We start from the raw sequence: 17,003 nt of genomic DNA on the forward strand, positions 1-17,003 counted from the left end.
ACAAGAAATAGCTGTTTTGGCACCGTTTTTATTTTTTGTTATTTACAACATTCATCTGACGGGTTAGATCATGTGATATTTTTATAGACCAGGTTGTCACGGATGCGGCGATACCTAATATGTATACTTTTTTATATTTATGTAAGTTTCTTCTTTAAAACAAAGTTTCTTCTTTGAAACAAACAAAAAAAATAATGTTATAGTGTTTCCATAGTCTGAGAGCCATAATGTTTTCAGTTTTTGGGCGATTACCTTGGGTACGGTATGATTTTTGCGGGATGAGATGACGGTTTATTGCCACTATTTTGGGGTGCGTATGACTTTTTGATCGCTTGCTATTACACTTTTTGTGATGTAAGGTGACAAAAAATTGCTTTTTTTAATCCATTTTTATTTTTTTACGGTATTCACCTGAGGGGTTAGGCCATGTGATATTTTTATAGAGAAAGTTATTACGGATGCTGCAATACCTAATATGTATATATATATATATATTTTATTTATGTAAGTTTTACACAATGATTTCTTTTTTGAAACCAAAAAAATCATGTTTTAGTGTTTCCATAGTCTGAGAGCCATAATTTTTTCAGTTTTTGGGCGATTACCTTGGGTAGGGTACGATTTTTGCGGGATGAGATGACGGTTTGATTGACACTATTTTGGGGTGCGTGTGACTTTTTGATCACTTGCTATTACACTTTTTGTGATGTAAGGTGACAAAAAAATGGTTTATTTAGCACATTTTTTATTTTACATTTTTCACGGTGTTCATCTGAGGGGTTAGGTCATGTGATATTTTTATGGAGCCGGTCGATATGGACACGGCAATACCTAATGTATATTTTTTCCCCCCTATTTTTTACCAATTTTTTTAACTTCATCTGGGGAAAATGACGTTTTTGTTTATTTTTACTTTCAACTTTTAATTTTTTTGGGGGGAAAATTTTTAGTTTTTCAACTTTTTTTTCACTTTATTTTTTGTCCCACTTTGGGACTTTAGCTTTTTTGGGGGTCTAATCCTTTACAATGCATTCCAATACTTCTGTATTGGAATGCATTGGCTGTATGAGTAATACAGTGAGTATTACTCATACAGCTTCCAGCCTGTGAGATCCAGGGGGCTGGATCTCACAGGCTCGTCACCGGAAGGCAGCCATTGGGTTCCCCCTACAGCCGCATGGGGACCCGATGGCACCGCCCCCGCTACCGCAACCGCAGGTAAAAGCCGCAAACCGCAGGTCTGAATTGACCTGCGGTTTGCGGCGATCTTGGCATTTAGCCAAGGTGCCTGCTCAATGATTCGGCGGGCAGCGGTGATTGGAAATACACATGACGTACCGGTACGTCATGTGTCCTTAAGTACCAGGACAACATGCCATACCGGTACGTCATGTGTCCTGACGAGGTTAACAGTGACCTCCACAGTGACCCGCCCTCTTAATAGTAACCCCTCACAGTGCCCTGCACAGCATCCCACCCTCTTAACATTGACCTGCACAGGGCCCCTCGCCTTTAATAGTGACCACTCACTGCACTGCATTCCCATAAAAGTAACAGCACCCTGTCCCCCTAATATAAGAATTTCACAACAACCTGCCTCCTTGCCTCAAGAACCGTTCCTGAGATATTCCCCCAAAAAAATTTTTATAGGACCTTGCAGCTTCATTCACATTCTAACTGCCATTCACACAGTCACATTTTTCTTTACTGTTGGAAGTCACTGTTAAGGGGGTGTGGTGCTGTGGAGGTCACTGTTATGGGGCGAGGTGCTATGGATGTCAAATTTTAAGTTTTAGAGAGCTGAGACCAGGTCTAAACCTTCCCCGAAACACATGATGTACCTATGTGCCAAATTTGGTGCAGACCTGTCTAGTCATTTGACTGCGCATAAAGAACAGACAGACAAAAATGAATTTTTATATATATATGTACTAGCTGGATGATCTGGCTTCGCATGGGTATATTTCCACTATTTCATTTAATGTTTGTGCGTGATGTTAAAATATTCCCACAGTGTTCCCCATAACAGTGACCTCCACAGCATCCCACCCCTTAAATTTGACCTCCACTGCATCCCACCCGGTTAAATTTGACCTCAACAGCAGCCTGCCCCTTCTACAGTGACCTCCACAGTGCCCCACCCCAATAATTGTGACCTTCACAGCCCCCCGCTCCCATAACAGTGTTCTCCACAGCGGCCCTATCCCCTTAACACTGACCTTCACAGCACCCTGCCCCTTAAAATTGACCTCCACAGCAGCTCACCCCCTAAACTTTGACCTTCACAGCAGCCCACACACTTAACAGTGACCTCAACAGAGGCCTGCTCCTTTAATGACATCTCCAGCACCTCGCCCCCATAACAGTGACCTCCAAAGTACACAGTCCCCATAACAGTGACCTCCACAGAAGCTCATCCCCTTAACAGTGACCTCAACAGAACTCCTCCCCCTTAACTGTGACCTCAACAGTGCCCAGCACCCTTTACACTGACCTACACAGTAGCCCGCCCCTTAAAAGTGACCTCCACAGTGGCCTGCCCTCTTAACAGTCACCCCACAATGCCCTGGCCCCGTAAAAGTAACCTCTACAGCGCACCGCCCCCTTAACAGTGACCTGCACAGTGGCCCACTCCCTTAACAGTGTACTTCACAGAGCTCTCCCACTTAACAGTGACCTCTAAAGCGCCTCACCCTCTTAACATTGACTTCCACAGTACCCCGCTCCCTTTACAGTGAGCCTCCACAGCGATCTTCCCCTTAACACTGACCTCCACAGCCGTACATCCCCTTAACAGTGACCCCCCCCACAGTGGTCCGCCCCCTTAACAGTGACATCCAGAGCATTTGGCTCCCGTAACAGTGGCCTCCACAATGGCCTGAGCTGGCTGAGTTGTTATGGAAACCTGGTGTAACTGTATATGTCAAAACTAAAAGGCCTGCAAGTTTCTATTGGATAATAAGGGTTATGTGACTGTGTCAATGGCATACACCCTCCATTCATTTCTATGGGGCCGCCGAAAATAGTCAAGCTCTGGCTCGGTTATTTTCGTTGGCCCCATAGAAATGAATGGGAGCGGTGGCAGCGCAAGCGCGGTGCGCTCCCATTCGCTTGTATGGGGAGAGCGCTTGGGTCCTCCAGCCACCACTCTCCCCGCTCTGTTCTCGGGGGTGGGACATGCCCCCGTTGTCTGTGATGGAAATACCCTTTTAAGTAACTAACTGGGATTTTGTGGAGATAAGAGGGGGTTAACTGAAGGTTTTCTATAAGAGTGTGAGGTCTTGAAACAAACCTTAGTGGTGGCAGTATTGAGGGGCAGTATTGAGTATTGGGTAATATAAATAATTTATAGTTTTTGCATTGGTCACCCAGTTACACACACACACATCATGTGAACTCCAGCGAGGGTGATTATAACACTGATGAAGGGAATAAAATGCTCTGTGCTGCTATTAAGAACTGAGAAGAAATTATAACTGTAATTTACCTGATTTCCTGGACTGGCTCTGGATTTACTTCTATGCTTTCCCCAAACACAACCGGGTGCATTCTTGGCCTTGACTCTGGAGGGGAGTTGTTAAGGAGAAGATATGGAATCTGCAGAGGAGAGCAATGAAATATTCCCCTCAGTACTTTCTCAATAGTATAAAAATATTGTCTGTGTATATATTAATAAGCTTAACAAAGACAATAAATCTTTCTGGAGCTCATTCAAATCCACATGTAAGTTCTTTACCTAATTTGTTTAATATACCACAATACATCGAGTCATATAATTGTTGATATTTTTCTGAAAGAATTGTACAGTGCCATATCTACAGTGGAGCAGCAAGATAATTTTTAGTAGCTTTACATCTGATCCCCTTCAAATGCAAACAGTGCCAAAGAAATATAAGAGAATCAATAAATATATTGCAGCAGAAACGTATAGAAAAGGATCTCTGGCAACTGAGCGAACTAGACACATGTAATCCTGGGGCAGACTACCAATATACTAAACAATCACTGTATTCTGAATCTACATTGTATAATTAATACATTTTCTTACACTAGAATACTGATGAACTCTCCTCAAGATAAGTCATCAATATCAGATTTACTTCTGTATGTCTTTTGTTACACCTTTTTTTTATATATATATATATATATATATATATATATATATATACACACGTACGTATTATATCGCACTATAAGACGCCCTATAAGACGCAACCCAATGTTAATCAGACCTCAGAACAGACCCCTGCTGTTAATAAGTTCCCCAATCAGGCCTCAGATCAGACCTCCATGTGAATAAACCCCAATCAGAACTCAGATTAGACATTAATAAGTCCCCCAATTAGACCTCAGATCAGACCTCCATGTGAATGACCCCCAATCAGCCCTTAGATTAGAACTCAATAAGTCCACCAATCAGAACTCCATGTGAATGACTCATATTCAGACCTCAGATCAGACTTCAATACGTCCCCAATCAGACCTCAGATCATACTTCTATGTGAATGACCTCATACCAGGTCTCCATAAATCCCCTATTCAGACCTCAAATCAGACCTTCATGTAAATGACCTCCATAAGTCCCCCAACCAGACCTCAGATAAGACCTCCATGTGTATAACCCCCAATTAGACATCCATAAGTCCCCCAATCAGATCTCAGATCAGACCTCCATCTGAATGGCCTTCAATCAGACCTCAGATTAGACCTCAATAAATCCCCCAATTAGACCTCAGATCAGACCACCATGTGAATGACCCCCAATCAGACCTCAGATCAGAACTCAATAAGACCCCAATCAGACCTCCATGTGAATAACCCATATTCACACCTCAGATCAGACTTCAATACATCCCCCAATCAGACCTCAGATCATACTTCTATGTGAATGACCTCCTATCAGATCTCCATAAATTCCCTATTCAGACCTCAAATCAGACTTCCATGTAAATGACCCCCAATCAGACCTCCATAAGTCCCACAATCAGATTTCAGATCAGACTTCCATGTAAATGACCCCCAATCAGACCTCCATGAGTTCACCAATCAGACCTCAGATCAGACCTCCATGTAAATGACCCCCATGCTCAGATCAGATTTAAAAAAAATCTACTTACCTCTCCTGCTCCGGCTGTCGCCGCTGCTCCTCACATCAGGCACTCTTCTTCTTCCTGCTGAGCTGTGAATCGACACAGACCAACATCCTCACACTGTGCGCAGTCACAGCACAGCGAGCGGCCGAGGACCAGGAAGCTGTGAGTACAGGGCCTCCATGGAAGTGCTCATTAGTATTTTCCCCATAACACGCACTGACTTTTCCACCCCAGTTTTGGGGATGGGGAGGAGTGCGTCTTATAGGGCAAAAAATATGGTATATACAGTGGATATAAAAAGTCTACACACCCCTGTTAAAATGTCAGGTTTCTGTGATGTAAAAAAATTAGACAAAGATAAACAATTCCAGAACTTTTTCCACCTTTAATGTGACCTATAAACTGTACAACTCAAATAAAAAAACAAACTGAAATCTTTTAGGTAGCGGGAAGAAAAAATATAAAAATAAAATAATATGGTTGCATAAGTGTGCACACCCTTAAACTAATACTTTGATGAAGCACCTTTTGATTTTATTACAGCACTCAGTCTTTTTGGGTATCAGTCTATCAGCATGGCACATTTTGACTTGGCAAGATTTGCACACTCTTCTTTGCAAAAACACAGCAAATCTGTCAGATTGCAAGGGCATCTCCTGTGCACAGCCCTCTTCAGATCACCCCGCAGATTTTCAATCGGATTCAGGTCTGGGCTCTGGCTGGGCCATTCCAAAAATTGAATCTTCTTCTGGTGAAGCCATTTCTTTATTTATTTGGATGTATTCTTTGGGTCGTTGTCATGCTGAAAGATGAAGTTCATCTTCATGTTCAGCTTTCTAGCAGAAGCCTGAAGGTTTTGTGCCAATATTGACTGGTATTTGGAACTGTTCATAATTCCCTCTAGATTAATTAAGGTCCCAGTTCCATGCTTCACTGTGGGTATGGTGTTCTTTTGGTGATGTGCAGTGTTGTTTTTGCACCAAACATATCTTTTGGAATTAGACCATATCAGACCATAACACCTTTTCCCACATGCTTTTGGGAGACTTCAGATGTGTTTTTGCAAAATGTAGCCTGGTTTGGATGTTTTTCTTCGTAAGAAAAGGCTTTCGTCTTGCAACTCTACCCCATAGCCCAGACATATGAAGAATACGGGAGATTGTTGTCACATGTATCACACAGCCAGATATTCCTGCAGCTCCTTTAATGTTGCTGTAGGCCTCTTGGTAGCCTCCCAGACCAGTTTTCTTTTTGTCTTTTCATCAATTTTGGAGGGACGTCCAGTTCTTCGTAATGTCACTGTTGTGCCATATTTTCTCCACTTGATGATGACTGTCTTCACTATGTCTCATTGTATACCTAATGCCTTGGAAATGCTTTTGCACCCTTCTCCTGACTGATACCTTTTAACAAGGAGATCCCTCTGATGCTTTGGAAGCTCTCTGTGGACCAGGGCTTTTGCTGTAGGATGCGAGTTAGAAGATTTCAGGAAAGACCAACTAGAGCAGCTGAACTTTATTTGGGGTTAATCAGAGGCACTTTAAATAATGGCAGGTGTATGCTGACTCCTATTTTACATGATTTTTAATGTGATTGCTTAATTCTGAACACAACTACATTTCCAGATATAAGAGGGTGTGCACAGTTATGCAACTACATTATTTTAGTTATTTTAGTTTTATTCTCTCTACCGAAAAGATTTCAGTTTGTTTTTCAATTGAGTGGTACAGTTTATAGGTCACATTAAAGGTGGAAAAAGTTCTGAAATGATTTATCTTTGTCTAATGTTTTTACAATACAGAAACCTGACATTTTAACAGGGGTGTGTAGACTTGTTATATCCACTGTATATATAGCATTGTGACTCTTCATCATGTAGAACGCCCTTTAAAATGTTATGTCTTGTGTTCTTAAACAAATCCACGTGCTAAGCTTAGAGCACATAAGGACTGAGCTGAACATAAGCCATGCAATTGATAAATGTGACATTACTGGCCTAGGACGAGGCCACAATGCACACCGAATTGCCGCATACTTTTCAAACAACTAACTGGTGGATTGCCGGGAATTAGATCCTACAATCTGGTATTGATGACCTATTCTGAGGACATTTTTTTTTTCTCTACTATTATGGAGGATAGGTCATCAAAATTCTACTCTGGGAAACCCCTCTAATACCACCTTTTGAGCAACAGGATGCCCAGCTTCTACTTACTTACAGTGCTGCCCATAATTATTCATATTCCGGGCAAATTTAGACTTAAAGTTACTATTATTCAACCAGCAAGTCATTTTTTGATGGGAAATGACATAGGTGTCTCCCAAAAGATAATAAGACGATGTACAAGAGGCATTATTGTGGAAAAAAAAAAAACATTTCTCAGCTTTTATTTACATTTGAGCAAAAAATACAAGATGTTCCGCACTGTGGAAAATCTCAGAGGACGCGGTCGGAAGCCAAACGTGACACCTGTGCTGGCCAAGAGGATAGTTGGAGAGGTTAAAAAGAATCCAAGGTGAATCCTAATGAATCTGGGCTCTGCTGGTGGCAATGTCTCAAGGCAGACAATCCAATGCACACTGCACAATGCAGACCATATACTGAGGGTGGTTTACAACGATTTGGTCCCTTTATTCTCTACACAGGCGGATGCCGTTCAATGGCTGGACATGGTGGGGTTATAAAGAAAATATGGCTGGTGGAGGCGGGGAGGTTAGGGGGGAAGTGGTTGAGAGGAGGTTTGGTGGATTGGAAGAGGTTGATGGGTAAGGTGCTTTTCCTTATCAACCATGGAGGGGGTGTTTTGGGGGTGGGTATGAGGGAGGGATTGGCACTCGCTTTATAGGCTTATGTGTTTCTCTCCAAGATGGGGGATCAGGACTACCAGTTATCTGCTGTCTATGCCACGTAATATTCTATTTTGGAATGTCAGAGGGCTGGGAGACAGGGTGAAGAGGACTGTGGTGTTTGATCAGGTGGCCTGTCATCTGCCGGCAATTGTTGTATTATTAAAAACCCATGCAACAGTAGACAGGCTCTATACATTGAAGAGAAAATGGGCTTCTCTGGAATACCATGCTTACTTCTCTACTTATGCAAGAGGGGTCAGTGTGTATATTCACGGTGGGATGGAATTCCTACTGGTGGATAAAATGATCGATAAAGAAAGGAGATTTGTCTTCTTGCATGGGTACTGGAAAGGGAAGGAGATTATAATGGTGTTTATCTACATACCTCCACCATATAAATCAACTGTTTTTTCTCTATTATCTAAATATCTTGCTACAAGAAATCCGTGCCCGCTACTAGTAGCTGGAGATTTCAACTCTGTACCTGATCCTGAGCTGGATCATTTCTCTACCTCGTCTGGGCGAGGTCAGACTGGATCTCCTCTGAGCTTTGTTCGCCAGGAGCTGGCGCTGGTGGATGTCTGGCGCCACCTCTATGGCAACAGGATAATTTATTCTTGTTTTAGCCAGTCCTATGGGTCAATGTCCCGTAATGATCTGGCTTTTGCAAGTCGCGATTTGTGTCATCAGATTGTGAAAATGAAATATGAACCTCATGGAATATCAGATCACTCTCCAGTCCTGATATCGCTCAGAGAGGGGATTCTCCTGCTTCACGTCGAACTTTTAAATTGAACTCGCACTGGCTGGATATGATAGGGGAGCAGGGTCAGATAGACCATAAAATACAGAAATTCTGGGGCATCAATGTAGGCTCAACACACATTAATTATGTGTGGGACGCACTGAAGGCCCATATAAGGGGTATATACTTCTCTAAAATTAACCATTATAGGGCTGAACTTCGTCAAAGGGAACAACAGTTGACAGAGACAATTGGGAGACTACAGGGGATATTGACTGTCCAGCATAGTGAGCAAAATATAACCAAGTTAAGAGGCCAATGCACAGTTTAAGACACTTTTATATAGTAAAGCTCAACATAAGCTTCTCTTCCAGGGGCAAAACCGTTTTTGTGAATCGGGTAAAACAGGGATGTTCTTGGCACGGTTGGTTGCTAATCAGAGAGAGGCTACTAATATAAGCGAAATTAGGAATTTAAAAAGCAATAGGGTGAGATCCCCAGAGTTGATTAGGGATGAGTTTTCAAAATACTACTTTTTGCTTTATCAGTCGGATATCACACCTAGTCAGGAAGATATGGATCGATACCTTCAACAATTAGGACTTCCCCAGCTGGAACTACAGGATAGGGAAATGTTGGATCGCCCTATTGATTTGGAGGAGCTACGATCGATACTTCCATTACTGACATATAATTCATCCCCTGGCCCTGACGGTCTGCCATTTGAACTCTATAGGTACCATGCTAAATCGCTCCTTCCAATTTTTTTGCGGGTCTTGAATGAATCCTGTGTATCTGGTTCTCTGCCTCCATCATTTAAGGAGGCAGTGATTACCTTGGTGCTGAAAAAGGATAAAGATGGACGCGATATGGGGTCATGTAGACCCATATCGCTCCTAAATACAGATTACAAGATCTTCGCCAAAATATTGGCCAACCATTTGAAAAGGGTCATAGCCTCTCTGGTTCATATTAACCAGACGGGATTCATTCCAGGCCGACAAATACAGATGAGTCTCTATAGGGTGTATTTGAACCTCTCGGTTGGGGGTAGTATAGACCACGCCATCCTGTCTTTAGATGCCGCAAAGGCGTTTGACAGGATGGAGTGGCCTTTTTTGTGGGCCACTATGTCTCATTTTGGAATAGGGACTGTATTCCTAGAGATGACTCAAATGCTATACGAACAGCCGTTAGCGCATATAAATATCAATGGTATTTGTTCTGCCCCCATTATGATGTGTCGTGGGATGAGACAGGGTTGCCCTCTCTCTCCCCTTCTTTTTGCCCTATTCATTGAACCATTAGCTTGTAAGATCTGTTTAGATAACAACATAGACGGCTTTGGGGTAGCAGTAGAAAGCGATAAAATAAGCCTCTACGGTGATGATGTTATTTTATTTTTGGACCGGGGATGGAGGTCCTCCCCCATGTGATGGCAGTAATAGAGGACTTTGGTAAATTTTCGGGCTATTTGATTAACTGGTCCAAGTCATCGCTCCTCCCGCTTAACCGCAAGGCCGTAGATGAGGGGAGTAGAGTAAGAGTTCTTGCTATAAATAGGTATTATGAGCTTAATTTAGCCCCGCTCTTGAACAAAGTAAAGTCTAAAATATGTGTTTGGCATAAATTGATACTGGCACAGACGGATCGAATAGCGTTGGTTAAGATGATTATTTTGCCTATTGTGATGTACCCGATGTGTGCTTTCCCAGTTTGGATCGACGATATATTTTTTTTATAGACTGTAGACTCTTATTAACGATCTAATATGGGGAAGGAAGAGGGTCAGGATAAAGCAAAGATATCTATGGCTGTCGGAATCAGATGGTGGGCTATCATTCCCTTTCTTTCAGGGATATTATTTATGTGCACAGGTTCAGCGTTGTTGTAGTTACACAGATAGTGTTTTATCACGATATTTGTCGCAGGTCTTGGAGAAACCAATAGAGAATATTTTTACATGTTTGGAGTCTGGTTATTTTGGGGGGAGAAAATCTCTATTGATTCCTTGGACCCTAATGATGGTATGGAATAAGCTCAAGAGGATTCTGAAAGTCTCTTCCCCTTTCGCTTTCACCCCTTTGTGGGAGAATAGGAATTTGACAGAACGGTCCACGGGAGAATGTATTTTTTTATTTTTGTTATGCCCAGACAGATGAGAGGGTTAAGATAGCTAGTTTATATAGCAAACTTCAAACAGCACTAGCAACTGTTACTCTATATAAAGGCTCAAGTAAATGGGAGCAAGAGCTGCATTGCTCACCATTACAATGGTCTAGTATATATAGGAATGTAAGAAAGGCTACACTATCTAATGCCCATAGATTAATCCAATTTAAGATCCTCCATCGGTTGTACTATACGCCAAAAACTCAAGCGAGATTCTCCCAAAATAAAGGCCGAGACTGCTGCTGCCCGAAATGTGGGTATGGAAATGCGTATTTCAGGCATTTACTTTGGGAATGTAGCAAAATAAAAAGGTATTGAGAGCAAGTTTTTCTAGCCCTACAAAAGGAGGCCTCTTCGAGGTATAGTCCTGGAATGGTGACAGTGTTGCTGAGAGATTATGCTCTTGACACTGAAGTTCTGATCCCGTTTAGACAGATCTGGATGAGGGGTTTGATGGTGGCAAAAGTTATTTTAGTTAGATATTGGGGCTCTGTCTCCCCACCATTGTTTAATGAATGGAGTCTTTACCTCCAACAAATCAAAGTCTATGAGGATATGGAAAGGAAACGGAGAGCGGCACGTATGACCAATCAGATATAGTTATTTGTGAAACCGTGTCGGATTCTATTAGGGTTGAAGTGACGACAGCCCCAATACAAAGTTTGCCCTAGGGCCCATAGACCTCTAGTTATGCCACTGGTTGCAGCATCAGAGACAGCCAGTACAAACAATGCAGAGCTATGCTTGGAAAACAATTGACGGGATCACCAGTTAGTGGACTGACGAGCATGCAGGAGTTGGACACCTACCTATCTGATATTGATGACTTATCCTTAGGATAAGCCATCATTTTATAGTCTTTAATGGGTCTAGCACTGTTTGGAGGATTATGCTAGTGCCAGGGACCCCTTCACAATATTTCATGCCTGGTAATGCTGGTTCTTCTAGAGAAAAGCCAGAATATTTTCAGCAAGCTGAAACTTCCCAGTTACAAGGTAAGCAGTAGCAGCTTTGTTCAATGATAGACTCTGTTCCAAATAACTGTAAGCATAAATTCCAGACTAATGTCTTACTTAAAAGTGACAACTTGAGTTATAGCTTACCTTCCTGCAGCCAAAATTATAAAAGTGCACTCAGACAGCCAAGCCATTGCTTCTGGCTTCTAGGTGTGTACTGCTAGCTAGTACTTGGTGACCTGCATTTTTTAAGTATTTGTTTGTCAGTTTATGTGATAAAAATAGGAAGTCCACCTTGGATACTTTCTTTTAGAAGCTGTCCCCTACGATAAGCTGACCGCAGGATGTCCCACAGTCCCACAGCTGGGTCTTCGCAGTGTTTTCCAGGAATTTACTGTTGATGGTCACGATAGGGTATTAATATCTTATCAACGGCGATGTGACACCCTGCATTCCCCAGCCTGGCAACTGTTTCACAGTAGCTCCATTGTGTAATGGATGGAGATGATAACTGCAGCCCTGTTTCCATGTAAGGGTAATTTTACACTGAATATTTTTAACAAGTACTTTGGTGCATTTTCCTTGCTGAATCCTAAGCGCCCCATTGCTTTTAATGGGAACCTACATTAGATTTCACACCGTGCAGATTTTTTCATGTGTGATTTTGAAATCTGCATTGCAGAATATACTGTTGACAGGTCTATTCTTGTCAGGGTTTCCATGTGGAAACTGCAACCGGTGGGCACAAGTGGATTAGCCCAGTTGAATAGAGCGAAATCTGAGTGCATATCCATGAGGACAAATACAAATCCGTGGCTGAAATCTGAGTACATGCAAAATACTTATGCTTCACTAACCAGTATGCCATCCTTTGGTATATTTATACTGAAAATAGGGTGCTGAAAGCAAGGAGCAATGCAATTAATACAATGAACATACTCTTATTTGTGCCCAATAAAATGTGCTATTAAATCCAGGGTACAGTTTTCATACATAATGTATACCGATGTACAAACTGGATTCCCAAAAAGTTGGGACACTATACAAATCGTGAATAAAAACTGAATGCAATGATGTGGAGGTGCCAACTTCTAATATTTTATTCAGAATAGAACATAAATCACGGAGCAAAAGTTTAAACTGAGAAAATGTACCATTTTAAGGAAAAAATATGTTGAATCAGAATTTCATGGTGTCAACAAATCCCCAAAAAGTTGGGACAAGGCCATTTTCACCACTGTGTGGCATCTGCCCTTCTTCTTACAACACTCAACAGACGTCTGGGGACCGAGGAGACCAGTTTCTCAAGTTTAGAAATAGGAATGCTCTCCCATTCTTGTCTAATACAGGCCTCTAACTGTTCAATCGTCTTGGGCCTTCTTTGTTGCACCTTCCTCTTTATGATGTGCCAAATGTTCTCTATAGGTGAAAGATCTGGACTGCAGACTGGCCATTTCAGTACACGGATCCTTCTCCTACGCAGCCATGATGTTGTGATTGATGCAGAATGTGGTCTGGCATTATCTTGTTGAAAAATGCAGGGTCTTCCCTGAAAGAGATGACTTCTGGACGGGAGCATATGTTGTTCTAGAACCTGAATATATTTTTCTGCATTGATGGTGCCTTTCCAGACATACAAGCTGCCCATGCCACATGCACTCATGCAACCCTATACCATCAGAGATGCAGGCTTCTGAACTGAGCATTGATAACAACTTGGGTTGTCCTTGTCCTCTTTGGTCCGGATGACATGGCGTCCCAGATTTCCAAAAAGAACTTCGAATCGTGACTTGTCTGACCACAGAACAGTCTTCCATTTTGCCACACTCCTTTTTAAATTATCCCTGAGCTTGTGGATCTTGCTTAGAAATGGCTTCTTCTTTGCACTGTAGAGTTTCAGCTGGCAACGGCGGATGGCACGGTGGATTGTGTTCACTGACAATGGTTTCTGGAAGTATTCCTGAGCCCATTCTGTGATTTCCTTTACAGTAGCATTCCTGTTTGTGGTGCAGTGTCGTTTAAGGGCCCGGAGATCACGGGCATCCAGTATGGTTTTACGGCCTTGACCCTTACGCACAGAGATTGTTCCAGATTCTCTGAATCTTCGGATGATGTTATGCACAGTTGATGATGATAGATGCAAAGTCTTTGCAATTTTTCGCTGGGTAACACCTTTCTGATATTGCTCCACTATCTTTCTGCGCAACATTGTGGGAATTGGTGATCCTCTACCCATCTTGGCTTCTGAGAGACACTGCCACTCTGAGAAGCTCTTTTATACCCAATCATGTTGCCAATTGACTTAATTAGTGTTAATTGGTCTTCCAGCTCTTCGTTATGCTCAAATTTACTTTTTCCAGCCTCTTATTGCTACTTGTCCCAACTTTTTGGGGATTTGTTGACACCGTGAAAATTTGAATCAACTTATTTTTCCTTTAAAATTATACATTTACTCAGATTAAACGTTTGATCTGTCATCTACGTTCTATTACAAATAAAATATTGACATTTGCCATCTCCACATCATTGCATTCAGTTTTTATTCACAATTTGTTTAGTGTCCCAACTTTTTTGGAATCCGGTTTGTATGTGACACGCACAGCTTCTATAAGAAGATACTTCGAAACTGATATGAAACTGCACTTTAACAACCAGAACTTTTTCTCCAAAGTGGTGGTAGTAGTTAGGCTCCCATGGTCATCAGTCCATACCCTACAGATGTTATGTAATGATCTACTGGAGATGATGGAACATATTGCTTTTCTCCTTTGCCAGTAAATGATGGATTTCAAAATCATTTTCCAAACTAGCCATTGCGTCTGAAAGGAAAATACACATTTGTATTGACTTCGAAAGTATGCATGTAAGGTTATACTGTTCTAAAGTAACAAGCCCTAAGCTCCTTGTTCTTTGCAGATGGAAAAAAGCCTCAAGCTGGGCACTTCCCACATCTGCAATACAGAAATTAGAACCAGGCTAACATGTTTAAGCATTTCCCAGTTCTAGACCCCTAGTCATATTAATGGCCTCCAGCCTATCTTGCAAAACATTCTTACAAATAAATGCAGTGCTTCATGTTGACTTGGCTTCTGACGAAGGAAATGCCACCAGCGCTATTATTCATACTCAGAAGCTTTCTGCAATAACATTTAACACATAGTTAAGGGTGATAATGGCCGGAGAACTGATACCTCAAGTAGGAATAATTATCTTCAATTAAGGAAAAAGCTGTAGAGCAAACAAGATATATCAACCTGATTATATATTATACACTAGCAGAAGGACCCGGCTTTGCACCGGTATATTTCATCTATTTCATTTAATGTTTGTGTGTGTCGTTAAAAGATATCGACAGTATCCCACATAACAGTGACCTCTGCAGCTCCCCACTCCCTTGACAGTGACCTCCTCAGAGGCCCGCCCCCTTAACAGTGACCTCCACGGTACCCCGCTCCCTTAACAGTGACCTCACAGTACCCTGCTGCCTTAACAGTGACCTCACTGTATCCTGCTGCCTCAACAGTGACCTCCCAGCAGTTGCCCTTTTAATAGTGGCCCCTGCCTCCTTAACAGTGACCTCCACAGTGTCTGCCCCTTTAACAGTGACCTCCACAGCGCCCTGCCCCTTTAATGCTAAGGATACATGAAGACAGGTGTCATGCAATATTCTGTCTCAACAAGATGGATTTTTCTGCGACTGTCATGTCGCAGTCGCAGCATGTCGCATGTTGCAATGCGACACCATGGACTATCATTCTAAAAAGTTGCGAGACATTGGTGCGACATCAACATGTAGCAGTGTAGTTGTGCCCTATGTGTCATGCAGCCCTAGCCTAAAGCTGACCTACATCAGTGAAGAAAAATAGCTGGGTTGTTATGGACACCTGGAGTAAAACTGTGTGTATGTGAAGACTAAAGGCCTGCGAGCTTCTATTGGGTGATAAGGGACATGTGACCATGTGTATGGCAGTTGGGATATGAAGAGAAACACTTGCAGGCTTGTATTAGCTAATGCAGATCATTTTTTGGGAATATCTCAGGAACGGTACGTCCTAGAGAGCTGTGGCCCCCACAAAGATTTATTTCCAGGTCGCAAGGGATGTGTATACCAAGTTTCGTTGAATTCTATGGTTGCGTTTTTGAATGATCGCAGAACATACAGTACAGACCAAAAGTTTGGACACACCTTCTCATTCATAGAGTTTTCTTTATTTTCATGACTATGAAAATTGTAGATTCACACTGAAGGCATCAAAACTATGAATTAACACATGTGGAATTATATACATAACAAAAAAGTGTGAAACAACTGAAAATATGTCATATTCTAGGTTCTTCAAAGTAGCCACCATTTGCTTTGATTACTGCTTTGCACACTCTTGGCATTCTCTTGATGAGCTTCAAGAGGTAGTCACCTGAAATGGTTTTCACTTCACAGGTGTGCCCTGTCAGGTTTAATAAGTGGGATTTCTTGCCTTATAAATGGGGTTGGGACCATCAGTTGCGTTGTGGAGAAGTCAGGTGGATACACAGCTGATAGTCCTACTGAATAGACTGTTAGAATTTGTATTATGGCAAGAAAAAAGCAGCTAAGTAAAGAAAAACGAGTGGCCATCATTACTTTAAGAAATGAACGTCAGTCAGTCCGAAAAATTGGGAAAACTTTGAAAGTGTCCCTAAGTGCAGTCACAAAAAACATCAAGCGCTACAAAGAAACTGGCTCACATGCGGACCGCCCCAGGAAAGGAAGACCAAGAGTCACCTCTGCTGCGGAGGATAAGTTCATCCGAGTCACCAGCCTCAGAAATCGCAGGTTAACAGCAGCTCAGATTAGAGACCAGGTCAATGCCACACAGAGTTCTAGCAGCAGACACATCTCTAGAACAACTGTTAAGAGGAGACTGTGTGAATCAGGCCTTCATGGTAGAATATCTGCTAGGAAACCACTACTAAGGACAGGCAACAAGCAGAAGAGACTTGTTTGGGCTAAAGAACACAAGGAATGGACATTGCTGGTGACACTGTTGGGGATTTATTCAAAATTGAAGGCATACTGAACCAGCATGGCTACCACAGCATCTTGCAGCGGCATGCTATTCCATCCGGTTTGCGTTTAGTTGGACCATCATTTATTTTTCAACAGAACAATGACCCCAAACACACCTCCAGGCTGTGTAAGGGCTATTT

The 17,003-nt window shown here is 42.2% G+C and overlaps 1 protein-coding gene across 1 annotated transcript in view; it reads right to left on the bottom strand.

Annotated features, from left to right (window-relative positions):
- The window catches only part of RFLNA (refilin A), a 55,074-nt gene that overhangs the window by 5,711 nt on the left and 32,360 nt on the right, over positions 1–17,003 (bottom strand). The window contains exon 3 of the mRNA XM_044290185.1: positions 3,488–3,597. Coding sequence (XP_044146120.1) covers positions 3,488–3,597 — 110 coding nt within the window. The remainder of the gene's footprint in view (positions 1–3,487; positions 3,598–17,003) is intronic.

This window comes from Bufo gargarizans, chromosome 1, assembly GCF_014858855.1.
Source record: "Bufo gargarizans isolate SCDJY-AF-19 chromosome 1, ASM1485885v1, whole genome shotgun sequence".
Taxonomy (NCBI): Eukaryota; Metazoa; Chordata; class Amphibia; order Anura; family Bufonidae; genus Bufo; species Bufo gargarizans.